This window comes from Haliotis cracherodii, unplaced genomic scaffold (assembly GCF_022045235.1).
Source record: "Haliotis cracherodii isolate W230 unplaced genomic scaffold, xgHalCrac1.p SCAF_9, whole genome shotgun sequence".
NCBI lineage: Eukaryota > Metazoa > Mollusca > Gastropoda > Lepetellida > Haliotidae > Haliotis > Haliotis cracherodii.
In genome coordinates this window covers 27,359,354-27,373,700 of record NW_027266343.1, presented here as the reverse complement: position 1 = coordinate 27,373,700, position 14,347 = coordinate 27,359,354, and the positions used below count along the sequence as shown (strand labels likewise).

The following is a 14,347-nucleotide window of genomic DNA, read 5'->3' as shown; positions in this document are numbered from 1 at the left end:
TAAGTGGAGCATGATCCAATAGAACTTCGTCTGAGGTTATATGTGCATATTCGAAATAATTATGAATAGATTAGACAAATTGACAAGTATGTCAAATACGACCAGCCGCATATGATCTTTTGACTTGGGCATCTAGACTGTATGCTCTCTTAACATTTCTGTGGACAACGCTTATTACCAATTACATGGTGTGTTGAATGTTAGCTGCGTTTTATAACCCACTTCTTAAATCTGATGACTTAACCATACTTTCCCTGGGTAGTGTGATTGTTAAAAAAATGCCTGACTATTTTGTTATCATATTAAAGATCTTCATTTGTTTGTCTTTAACTTTCTATTTATCGAGCAATTTTGCGTCGATACTCGATAGTTTTTCAAGTACAAGTTAGTCAATAAATAGTTACGTGCTGGAAAAGATACCGACTCCCCTTGGCGACTCACCACACATTCATAAACAGGCCCACGAGTTATTTTGTTGGTCCGTTTTAGCTATCACTCCGCAGCAATGTCATTCGAGCGCACAGCGGAGCATCTGTGAATCCCATTGCAGCTCGTGTTTGATAGGCTGTCAATCAAACCCAGAACGAGGCGGGCCACGGGTTTGGGCCGCGCGTGCGTCGAATGTCACGCCTCTTCAGTCGCAAATGAGGCAGACGATATTTAACTTCAATGGACATCTTTTAAGACGCGTGTAATGCCAATTTGGCGACGGGGCTAAATGAAAACTGCGAACTGATTAATATCGAGGTGAAAACCTTTGAGTGAAGGTCTCAGGTAACCAGTGCTGTTTTTGCCTGCTCGTCTGCGTGTGTAGCGTCCAGGTCTGCTGCTTGTTTGTATCGTCTGCCGACCAAATGGACGGGCGAAGCCAGACGACAATTCTCACATCCTTTTCCATTGACAATATCCTTGATCGCAGGGAGAAGGAAAATGAACAAATTTCCAAAGAGTCAAATGTGACTGATATTCATGGACTCGATTTGCGAGTGGGCGCTGGGCTGTCGGGATGTGAGGGACGGCTGTCGTCGCCAGATAGGGGTAGGGAGGAGGGCGACTTCTCCGACGGCGATTCCAGTGTCCTGACTGACCCATCAAGCCCAGCAACATACTGTGACAGCAACAAGGACCTTGACTTGTCCGTGGTCAGCGACTCAGACGGCGATAACGACGACGATGGCATGGCGGTCGACGGGAACGTTGACAACTCCTTAGGTACGTACTTATCTTTACTGATAATCTCAGCTCTCTGTTTGGAATTTGGAAAAATATTGAGAAGATTTTTTTCTCTCTCATCTTTGCCCTTTTATTTATCTGTGTAAGTCTATCAGAATTATATTAAAACAACTTTTTTATATTATCCAAAAAACCTAGATCATGTTTGCGAGCATGACTATATGGACCCTGCATACACATGTCAATAACTACGTATCCAATGTCGTATAATTAATGTTATAAAGCCTATTAGGTAGCTAATAGTTACGATATCATGTATGATTGTTTTTGTACTCTTCCTGTGTGTTTAAATTGTTATGACCATTGCGACTGTCAAAACATACATACCTCTACATTGAATCTACATGAAAATACGGCATATATCAATCATTAAAAAAACGTTCTACCTCTAAGGCTAAATAGCATGTTAGCATATACACTTAACTTCGACGATGTTATGTGTGACTGTTTTCTTCAGTTTCCCCCAACAAACTTTCATTATATTGAACACGGCCGACACTTACAAGATCAGTGATGAGTTGTTATTGTAACATCGTTGGGATATGTTGTACAAAGGTACACGCTTGAGTGACATATTGTAACTGTATAGGGCGTGTATTATTTGTTCCTGTGGAATCGGTTTGACTGTACGTTTGATATGGGTGTTCAAAGTTTAGACAGTTGCACTACACATGTTAAATACATTGAGAAAACCCACTGATGGGATTTGTAGTCAGTATGTTTAATTTATCATATGGAATGCGTGGTCTAAAGAAAACCAACAGAAATCGGTTACAGTACGTATCATTTTCTTGAGAGAATCAGACTGGAATACCATTTGCTATATTTCTTTTAGATTAAAATAAAACAGAGCAAGCACAACACAATACATGTTTTTGAACCGTTAACTCATATGGTCGTGGGTTTATCTTATAAAAAAACCAAACCTTTAACATGTGTTTAAGATAAAAAGCGAGTTCTTGAAAACGTTATGTCGTACATATTCAATATGGTCTTGGTTTTTTAATTTTTTACAGATTATTAAAAGTATTTCAAATATGACTCATCATCTTCATGTAATTGTTTATGCTCCGAGATATATTTTAATGAACACTAACTTACAGTGATGTAAAACGTTGCATTGTTAGCAACTCAAATAATTTATGAATGTGATAAAATATTCAAAGAGATCTTTTCAGGAAAAATATTAAATCCTCGGAACCGATTTTTACGCATATCCATTGTTTTTTTCGTAGTTTGAGTAGTATAATTATCAGATAATCAGGTCTGCACGGTAGTGCTACTCGCATCTTCGAAAGCAAACACGTGTCAATTTAAGTAAAATCCTCAGCTCATACGCTCTGGCAAAATGTAAAGATTGCATGACTATGTCAGATGAATTCTAAACCACAAATATAAGGAAAAAATCTACTGAGAAACCTTGTGTTCATCATCCTTATAGTAGTAGGCAGTGATATCTATACATATTGGTGTGCTTTGAACAATATCCAGTCTTGTATTCTCTGTCCGTTGCGTAAGGCAATGACCGATGTGGACTGACCTGCTCTAGGATATTGCAACTTGCATACCTAGTACAGAGGAATTATACATTTCAAGTTCGTTCTAAACCCACCACGAAGAGTTTCGAAGCACAAGGGTGGGGTATGTTAAATATTTCGTTGACATTTTTCGTGTAGTGGAATATAGACACAAAATGTGTATCTCTCTGAATACGTATCATACATCCCTATTATCCCCGGGAACTGCGTAGATAATTATTATCCGAGCAACCTGTATATAAAACAACTGTACCAGTACGCAACCGAGTTTCATTTGGGTATCTTTATAACTGTGTCAAGTATACACTTATAGATTTAAGCTCGTTCTTGTCTTGTCGAGATATTAAAAACTAACCCATTACATATTTTTTAACTAACACAATTAAGGTTTTGCAGTACGTATTGTTATATGTATATATGTTATATGCTCCCATGTTATGAATGTATCAATAAATCCATGTTAGATATCACTTAATTAACAACTGTATTTTGGAACTAGCAGATTGGAATCGACAAGGAAGATTTACACGGGATTATGCTGCACTCTCCCTAATCCCCGTGTGATGGTAGATCTAACGTTTGGCTCGTCCACTGTCGATTGTAATGTCTTCCTCCCACCGCTTTATTGAATGGTGAGGCTTGATCAATACACCTCACAAACGACAGGGTGGCGTAGTAAATACATGTAATCAAACTACACTTTTTAAAAGTGGATCATTTATTACAAAATAACGACCATGTAGGCAGTATAGACAACTTGGGCTTTAAAACCTTGTTACTAAACAAGTTGCTCTTGAGGACAGACGTGTGTTATACTTTTTCCCTCAACTTTTTCAAGGTAAATGGTTGTAAGATGCGCGACGGAAGTCAGTGGCCTTTTTTCTGGAGGAGGGAAAGAGAGGAAGGGTCGCATGCATTCTTTAAGATTCCAGATAACAGGCACCTAGAATCATATATATGTAATGATTACGATTGGTTTTTCTTTATTCGATCTCTCATTTTGAAATAAATTGTTTATTAAACAAATAATGTATAAATATTTCGACAATAATGTAAATTTTAGGCGTCCTAAACCTATTGTTTCTACATCAAACAGTATTGATCGGAGGCATTTACAGATGAAAGGCAGTTATCCGAGTTAAACTCGGAATTAGATTACCAGCTGTTCGCGACAAACACACAGTGAAATCAACATCAGGTGTTACAAAAAATCACGGCGCTTCAAAGATGTCGCTTTAAGTGTCACTTGTGATATCGATGTTTATATCGAAATTTCACTTGCCCCGACTGATCAATACAAAACACATAACGGGTGCGAACATTGACAACCGTTCGGATGTTGTAGGGTGACGCTGCGCATTGTTGTAAACTCAGTTATGATATACATTGATAATAATAATAATCATAACAATAATAACAACAACAACAATAAAATACATAGTGATTATCTGCTGGTATATTCTGTACAACAACTACAATATCAACCAAGGGGGAATTCATACCAATGGCTTATCATAACAATTATGATTTTTCAGTGACAATGAGAATCGTTAGAAGAATAAGAATGACAAAGCAATTACACCACACAGGTTAATGTGTCGCGAAGTTGTCCCCCTTTACTTAAATGCACTCACAATCCAAGGTAAGGTTTCAGGATAACAAATTGTCATTTTATACGGACATTGCGGCACCATGCATCCCCTTACTTCTGACATAAATATTGCCTAGAATCAAGAAATTAATTTCTAGAATACTTTCCGCATCCGACGACTATCCAAAAAAACCAAAGAGAAGTATAGTATTTGATCACATGAGATTAACTTCGAAGTGCATTACGATCGTCCAGCTAGTCGCCTCACGCCCTATCACCACTTCCTGTCTCTAGCCTCCGTCTGACTGACCACATGTGATTGAGGGTCATATCTTGACCACATGGCGATGTCCACGCTGTCACAATCACACCAGTGTCCGCCGACAACACGTCATCGTTTGACATGTCCCAGTAACGACATCAGACCCTATCAACGCAGCACGACTCCGTCGTTGGGAAACAGTCAAGTAGAGTTAGACCAGGGATCGAGCGTTCTCTGTTAACAGGCATCTAAAAAACAATTGTTTTTCGAGTCTATTTTATGGGAATTTATCTTATTTACCCTAGATCAAAGACACGATTATGCAACTGTTTTCATCTTGAATGGATACGTTTTTGTCGTAGCGGCGTTAAGAAGACTTAAAAGCTATCGTATGCTTTGCAACCAACCGAGGTGTATGTGTGTTTGTCTATCAGAGAGGTCCCTGTAAATACATATAAATATTACTTTCAAAATCCAAAACGTAGGAAGTAAATAATGTAAAACACTTGCAACAAAACGAAAAAACACACATAAGCACTTGATCATTTTCTAAAACGTCTCTATTAATACTAAATGCTGAAAATAGAGATACAGGGTAACATTTCCTATCTCAGTCAAATAGACCAAAGAATGGATGTAGCTTAATTACAGACATTCAATAAATGAGTCAAATGGACCGATAAACACCTATAGACAAGATTCCTACCCATAAAACAATCATAACAATCTCTAACAATCAGAGGGGTATTCCAAGCGAGACGGCAAAATGTTCTGTGTGGCACGTTCTTCCTTTAAATTTCACACCCCGTGTAAACGATATTGTCGTTATCTTCCCAGGCCGAACGATAATCTCCACTTCTGTAGTAGTGTTATACTGGGGCCGTATTTCGGATTTCTAGAACATTAAGACTGAACAAATTGCAAGTCAAACGTAAAGACCGAAATGAAGTACAAGTAATCGCCTTTGATTACACTCGTGTTAACAGCTTTCGGCAGGGAGCACAATGCTCGTACATGTAGTGTTTGTGCAAGACTTGGACCAGCAGGCGGAACGAGGCCTCTTTCAGTGATCTGAGGAACATTACGAATGTTTATAGACTTCCGCAAAACAATAAATACCGACTGCTTTCCCCTCGCATCTGGTTTAGTGGATGCACGTTCACTTTACACGCTCATTATCAAGTTCTCACGGAGTTTCTTCTTCATTTTTTTACCTGGACGTTTTAAGATGTCTTAGGTTTTGGTTTCGTAAATAGCTCGCATTCCGAGAACAAAGTACAACCAAAGTAAATTGGTTTTAAGATGACAAAATATTTCCGGTTTGTCTTCAAATGAGAGTTCATATCAAACGTCTTTTAACAGTTTAGCCTCGATGTTTGATATTCGTTTACATGATATGTAGAGGCACGACGTATACTGTGACATGCACAGGAAATATTTCGTCATCTGTGATTTTGGAATGTTAGCTATTTGCCCAACAGAGGACGAATAATGATTGTCTTCCTAAGGTATTGTGTACCCATGATGAGAATGTTGGCAGGTATCTTTTCCATGTGGGAAACCCGAGGATGACTACAGAACAACCGCAAATCTGAAAAGGTTATTTCAACCTAACGAAAATAATTAACACAATTCATGAAAAATCTATCAAGTTTGCCCACGGCGGAGTTGCTAAATTATTATCTACTGAATTGACTGACATAGATTTTGGAACCTAACTAAAGCAGTTCAGTCGGATCATGAGATATGTTATACATGGTAAACAAAAAAACTTTTAAAGAGTTGCGACAGATTTCTGTTTTTGTATTACAGTGATGGCATTTGCATATATAATTACACAGCAACTAAACATGTACATCAAATATTTAATTCTGTGAAAAAATGAGAAAGGGGTTTATATAGATCTAGTGTGAGTTGATTTTCTGTGATGAATATTCACTACATACCTATACATGTATATTTAGAATGCTGTCCGAAAGAAATGGAAACCAACACCATTTTTTTAATAAAAAGCACACATTCTATAGTTATGGTGCATGTGATAATAGTTTATAAGATAAAGACTAGACATAGCTCTTGTAAGTCTTATTAATCAAATAGGTATGATAACAGATAGCACTAAAAGATAAAAGAGCATTTTACTTATCATTATAAGAATATACACAAGGTTTAGCTAATAAAAAATAACAAGCTTATTCAAATGTACAAAATTCTATATTGCCACAAAAAACATGAAGACAGGTTCATATTCCTTTGATAAACTCTGATACTCTGTCAATTGCAGCGACATACAGCTGTTTCATAAGGAAACTAATTACCACAGAAAGTAATTTTCAGCTAAATTTGGTGGTTTGTTTTAGCACTTAAAATCAATGTTCTCTCAATTCGTACACTTATTACTGAAAACCAGTCACGCTTGAGCGTCTATACAAAATTAATTGCCCGTGTTAACAAGATAACTCCGATACAAACAGTTAAATTGGAATCGATACTGCGGCGATTATAGAATTGAGCAGACAGCTTCGCACAGCGTGAGCGCGACAGTGAGTGACAGATGGAGCACATAAAATGTATATGGTGTCAGTGAACAAGGCGGTTTCCCTTGCACTTCTAACACAACCGGGTCATTGTTAGCCTTGTTCTACACAGCAGCGTTGGAGTTAAGTCATATATGAGTTCGATCTGTCCTATTAATTCAAACAAACAAAAGAATACACACCCACAAATTGCGAACCCGTAAACAAAACACCAACACATTTTGTGCCTCGACTGCAGATAATTTATACTCATTTATTCTTCATAAACTAAAGATAAAATGAGGTTATTCATCTGAACATGTGGGGAATCAGTTTTGAAGAATACGTTTTTAATCAATACATACGTCGACGAAATTGAATATGTGTGCCGAGCTGCTTTCAGTGAACCAACCACACACTAAAGCTGCAAATAATTTCCAAGAAAATATTCCATGTGTACACATTATACAAGATGGTGCACTACACTGTGTTGTTTAATTTACTTCGTCTGCAATATACCTACATCGTACTTTCCCAGTATGAAGTTTATACTAAGTCTTTTGACAGTGTAACGTTAATTCATGCTTGTAAACAACTGACATTTATGAACAGAGTATTTCAACTTATATTATGTCATGGCATTTGAGATGAAATGATTGAACAGAAAATCTCTATACAGTATCTTCTGTAGAAAACGAAATCACACACTGATTCATATTATCCATTATTCTACACTATCCATCATATAGATTCTGTTGTATAAACCGTAATGCTTCATAACTATAGTATATCATAATGTATGTGTACTTTTATAACAATATTTTGACATTAAACATTACCTCTAATTGTGTTGGTGCAGGCTCTTTTCGGTGATAACATAATATATACATACTCGTTTGGTCCTAATTCACATGGTAACTCAAACCCAACTGAAAGTACAGTCGAACATCGAACCTCCCTGGACCGTGTTGTAACTTCGAGATATCTGGCCATCCGAGATGACGCGACATGAACATTATGTAATAAGGCGGTTGGGCCCCGACAATAATAAAGGCATTTTTTTACGAAAGGCTTCCGAATAAAGATATGCATCATAATGCTAAAGTACTTTGTTTTCTATAATGCAATATGTATAGATTACTAACCGGCTGGATATGAGAAACGATGGATTAAAACAAACAAAACCTTTCCATCTATCTGTGTACGATTGTACTGTTCTTAATATGCTAATATTTGCATTCCTTCTGAGATCAGCGTTACAATCAAGTTTGTATTAACGAGAACACTGTTAATACATTTAAATAAAAGTCATTTAACAAAACACTATGTCTTCGATATTCACATAAATATCATGGAGATGAAAAATGAATTATCCCTTTAAACAACACAACTTTTATATTCTGTATCCAACTTTGTTCAGAGAATTTGAAAGTGCACAGGCCTAAATAGTACAGTTTTCTAAATGACATAACAAACCAGAGAAGGGGAGAATCCGGCTGGATATGAGAAACGATGGATTAAAACAAACAAAACCTTTCCTTCTATCTGTGTACGATTGTACTGTTCTTAATATGCTAATATTTGCATTCCTTCTGAGATCAGCGTTACAATGAAGTTTGTATTAACGAGAACACTGTTAATACATTTAAATAAAAGTCATTTAACAAAAGACTATGTCTTCGATATTCACATAAATATCATGGAGATGAAAAATGAAAGAAACTTTTCTAGGGTTCCCACAATCGCCACTGGGGCCATTCTGTACCCCTACACATAACAAGTTATAATTCAACATGTACTCTGAATGTCTCCACATTTTAGTGTGTATACGTTTGTATTTTCTATTTTAATGAGAATAATAAGAAGGCGATATAGGGTAGCGAGTGCGAAGATTAGCCTTAAATTTAAGAATTGGCTGCATTCCGAAGCTGAATGCGAGAATGGAAATATGATATTGAAAGACACTGCATCCGTGAGAAAGGTTTCTTAATTATCCCAGAGTTTCCGAAACTGTTTTTAACATTTTTAATAACCGCGCCAAATTTAACATTTGAAACCTCCCGCTTAAGTTTTAGAGCGATTAATCATATAAGTTACCTCGGCCCACATTGAAAACACACTACGCTTATCTCATGACAAAATTAAACCCAAACTTTTTGGAGTTAGCAAAGATATTAAATGAATCTACATAAATGAAGTACAACGCTTTGAGGGGATTGTCGATATGAATTTGGGAAATACCGATAATTAGCTATATGACATTGTTTCTTCACATCATCACACTTTACTCGCATATGTCACCGGCACTGAAATGTGTAATACAGCTTACTTCGTCAGCCAGCATGAAGTGGGCGCACCAAAGGAAATTAATCAAGCTTACTTCGGCTCTACAACACACGTACTATAAAATTGCTTTTTTGTTTTATCATTTAGATTAATCCAGATTAAATTATATAGCTGTGCGCTCGGATCCAAGATAATTTTAAACCGGTATAACATGCAAGTAACTATTCTCTACAACGAGAACGGTAATGTATGTACATGTATTTCACTGGCGGTATCCACAATCCAAATTTGACTTTTCTTTGACGAATCAGTTTGTTGTTAATACTTTCGGCCTTGTGATAACTTGTGCCTAATAATTTCATCATTAAAACAAACTTTTTTTTAAACCAAGCAAGATGCCATACAATCAGCATTGTCACAGACTGTGACTGACGGATCCCTGTTTCACTCTTACGACAAGCACGATATCCTTAGTTTGCCGTGGTATCCCGCGGACAGTTTCTGATTGAGACATACCACGCTCACTTCCATTTACATCAACAGGTATTCATTTGGATATGACAAAATTACACAACTAGTATTTATGTTAATATTCTAGGAATCGGTATAAATCATAGTTAGACACATTATGACTTCAATTATTACTATAATTTGTAGTATTAATCCAATTCAAAATATAGCGTTTCTACGTACAAATACAAACAAATGAAACATAATCACACCCGGTTGTACTTGATTAATTATAAGAACATTCTGGGGAAAAGATGTTGATGACTACATAAGTTTAATCAGCTCACATACACATCTGTAAACATTCTTTTCAAGAATATTATCGAAACAATCGCGAATGCTTCCAGTGCTCCCGATCAACAAATATGTTTTGTAGTCAAATGTTTTGCCTTTTCCAGTTTAGTATACTCTCTTAAGTATACATTACGTTGATATTTGGGAACGTTCTGTGGGTAAACTATCCACTAACACCAAATAGAGCTCCGTGAAAAACATCTCTAACTCGCCACATCTGTGCTGATCAATTTCCTATCTGACATACATCACATGGCGAAACACACGTCGTTATTTATAAGGACGACAGATGTCTCGCTTTCAGGTTTATCTCCACAATTATCAAATTCAACTGATCAAGATTTGAATTATCTGACTGTTTCGTCTGTGTCTTTGTTTACAGGGACAGTTTATACATGTGCTTTGTCTGCAGCAATATTACACACAACAGAGGGTGGATTTGTTACAACATTGTCATTGTGCTGCTATGCATGGTTTTATTACAAACATGTAACTCCCATTACTGTCGAGAGATTGCACACAGAAATATACTTTTAAAAGTTTAAATCATGCATATTATGCATAAATTGTAGTCGGTGTACACACGGGTGCACATATTCGCTATTCCCGAAGATCAAGATTACGATCAATACTTTTGTATTATTGTTTGTACTGAGAAATGCAGATCAGTTTTCCGCAGAACACACTATTAGGTTAATAGTTGGATCGCCAGATCGATTAGATACATGAATGCGGTTTGATTACAACCTCGATTGAGTCAGAAAAATGTATTTTACTCTGTAATTGTATCATTGTGACTAAACATGTATATTCGCAACGGTAATATAGTAATCCCCCATCATTTTTTAAATGCCTGTGCTTAAACAGATTACACAATTACAGAGCTTGTTCTCAGGGAAGAGAGATTCACAGAAAACACTCATTCAAATAAACCTGTGCATATTGTTACACTGTTATTGTCTTGTAGATCATTTCGTATTTATTGCTGTTTGACTGATTCGGAAAACAAACAAAAAAAAACGATCAAAGTTTCTTTCAAGTTAATACTCTACATTGTCTTTCACTCGAAAGAATAAAAACACCACATGGGAGAATATTCGGAAAACACATCCCAAAGCTCGCCACGATTGTTAGTGTGAAATATGTACTTGTCCATGGATATTTGGACGTAACTAACACGATGCTACTAGAAGACGTTTTCATTATTACAAGGCACTTGGATTTGAATAATTCCTTCATTACACTTGATTCTAACTCTGCTGTGTACACTTTAGATACTAGTGGGGACCTAGCCAGAAAACCGAGGGCAAATACTATGGGAGCCACTCACACCTATGGAATTAGTATTGTTTCAAACAGGATTTATAAAACTGTTATAATCTGTTTTTGGGGCCTGACTTTGATACAACAATCTCTATTATCACAATGATCGCTTGAAGTGGTTTGCTGAAGCACTTATAACGTTAGATAGTAGCTGTCACTTCTCGAGTGTCCCCCACTTACTGTGTTTAGCGACTTTCAGCTTGATCTCGCATGATCTCACGCAAGTTCGCGCTGTCGAAGTGATAACTATCCGTCAGTCAAAACCGACATTTTCCGTTTTAGTGCGGTCGTTAAAAAAGTTGGTATTCGGGCGCTCTGTTGTGAAACGTGCGGTCGTTTACAGATTCAAACATGTAGCGTCATTTAAAAATAGCTGTCTCGAAAAGATTTATCTCCAAGCAGTTAAAATTAAAACACCTCTTTATGCGCCTAGATGATAAGTATTTAATTTAATGAAATCTAATGACCGTTCAAGAAGTGATTCAGATTACGTGGCCTTTAAGGATAGTGCTGGTCGTAGCGACAGCTGAATGCTGCAGTCAAGAGACATTCAAAACCAGAAAAATGAAAAGTTTGTTTCTGAGAATGTAATCATAATGTATTCCCTTTGTATCATATATTATTTTTATTTTAGATAAAGGACTGGGTGAGGGAAAGGAAAAGTCAGATCACAATAAGCCGCGAAAGAAAAGATCCCGGGCCTCGTTTTCACATGGACAAGTTTACGAACTCGAAAGACGATTCCGTCATCAAAGATATTTGTCCGGCCCGGAAAGAGCTGATCTTGCGCAGGCACTAAAACTGACTGAGACTCAAGTGAAAATCTGGTTCCAAAACAGAAGATACAAAACAAAGAGGAGACAACTTCAGCAGGAGCAAGCATTTGCTGCCAATGCTAAAAAGGCAGCAGTGACTCTATTAGTTAAGGATGGGAAACGGTTATATAACCCGGAAGACTTTGTGAGACCAATTCTGTATCCTTCCATACCGATTCCAGGTTTGAACTGTTACTACTGCATTCACTGACATCTTACGTAAATGTTAGACTTCCATTTCAAGATTACACAATAGCCGGAAACCTCATGCTCCATGACCTCGACCTGGGACAGTGACACTGCAGATATATCTCGGCCGGTGACAATATAAGGCTATGTTTAAACAATAACTTGAATCGGAACATGATACTACATTTTACACTGCACAGACTTTTGAGATTGGAGGACGTCAATGATGTATCATTCATCTATTTGTATAATATTCTTATACTATTAATATTAAGTGTGTTGGGTACTTACACCTCTGACTTCTGTACTTGAAAGACTTCATAGCCTGCTACACAATCTTGGTAATTTATGAATGTCATAATAGAGCTCATCCATGTGTCATACGTGTATTGATTGGCCAGTACTTACAGAAACCAAAGTATTACACTTTTTATTACATGAAGTACTACACACCTTTTATTCAATAAAATCCACAGCATGTGTATTAGATGAAAACATAGTTTAGTAAGATGAAAGATATCAAGGCGTGAAGCTTAATAAAAGTACTATGCTTTTAAACAAAATGATACGCTATTTTGGTAACCTATGGCTATTGTATTTCATATATTTATGCTACTGTTCTATACTTAGTGCTGGCCAATGGAATTGTAGATAGTTATTTTTGTACATAATATGTCCATTTGCCGATATATATTTATATGTTGTGTCCCGACTCGTCACTCTAGTCATAATAATGTATATGAGGGTTAAAAATTGGCATGTATTAAAGTTTCCTTACAAGTGTGAATTGCTCATCACACATTTAGCTATCATAAGTGCTCATGGATTTCTCAGACGTTTAACAAAACCACAATACACAGAACTGAAATGCCTTGAAAATAGAATATTCGAAATTCTCGTTAAATAACTCATCTAGTATCAACGTGCTGTGATACATTTCATCAATTAGCCCCTGTCATTTGTACAAAACAGCACCTGTTCTAAGGCGTGTGCGTCTTTTTTTAGTCATTATTCACATATGTATAAGTATGGAAGATGCTTCAATGAAATTCCAATCTTTGTAATTCTACCACATATAGAGACAATAGTCTCCAGTTTCTCTGTAGAACACTAACTCAGTTATCCGCTCTTGTCGTTTTTGTTCAGTCATTGCCACTCACGTGTAAACATTGTTCACGTCATAATGTGAGAAACCGTGCCTCTTCCATGTTGTGTTTGTCACATCCAAGATAAACACTGTTGACGTCATTTGTTATTGTGCCTTATCCTCTTGTTTCTGTATATGAAGATTATTTATCAGAAATAAATGGACTGGGAACATGTATTTATCGCTTTCAATGCATATTGTTCATTACGAAATAGTAATTGTCCACAAAAACAGTATGCTGATTACCCCCGAATAGCAAGTATTTCTACTGGATTTATCAGAGTTTTCTTGTAGGCTGGTCACATATTGCGATAATGATAGTATGTGCTTGATCATAAGGAAATGAATTCACCTTAATATTTGGACCAACGGATACTTTCTCTTCAGTTTTAATAACTAAACTCTGAATTCCACGGTTAATGTTATGAAGTGACCATGTGCTGCGTCTCTATTCTCACGAGTGTTGCATGAAGACGCGACCTACCTTGTATCAGATGTTTCTCGTCGCTCAAACAACACGGGCTGTAACATCATGCTGGGGTATTGATGTCTAAAGTAGCTTCTAATTGCTCGGTGCAAAGATTTTGAGAATACCCCTCCAGGCGAGGGTAAATAATACAGAATAAATCCTGGTGCCTCGCCA

At 36.8% G+C, this 14,347-nt stretch overlaps 1 protein-coding gene across 1 annotated transcript; it reads left to right on the top strand.

The window, feature by feature from the left end:
- Positions 1-680: 680 nt before the first annotated feature.
- LOC139452619 (homeobox protein Nkx-3.2-like) lies at positions 681-13,814 on the top strand. The gene is made up of 2 exons (XM_071234153.1): positions 681-1,212; positions 12,188-13,814. The coding sequence occupies exons 1-2, from the start codon at positions 855-857 to the stop codon at positions 12,577-12,579; spliced, it is 750 nt and encodes a 249-aa protein (XP_071090254.1). The 5' UTR covers positions 681-854; the 3' UTR covers positions 12,580-13,814.
- The last annotated feature ends 533 nt before the right edge of the window (positions 13,815-14,347 follow it).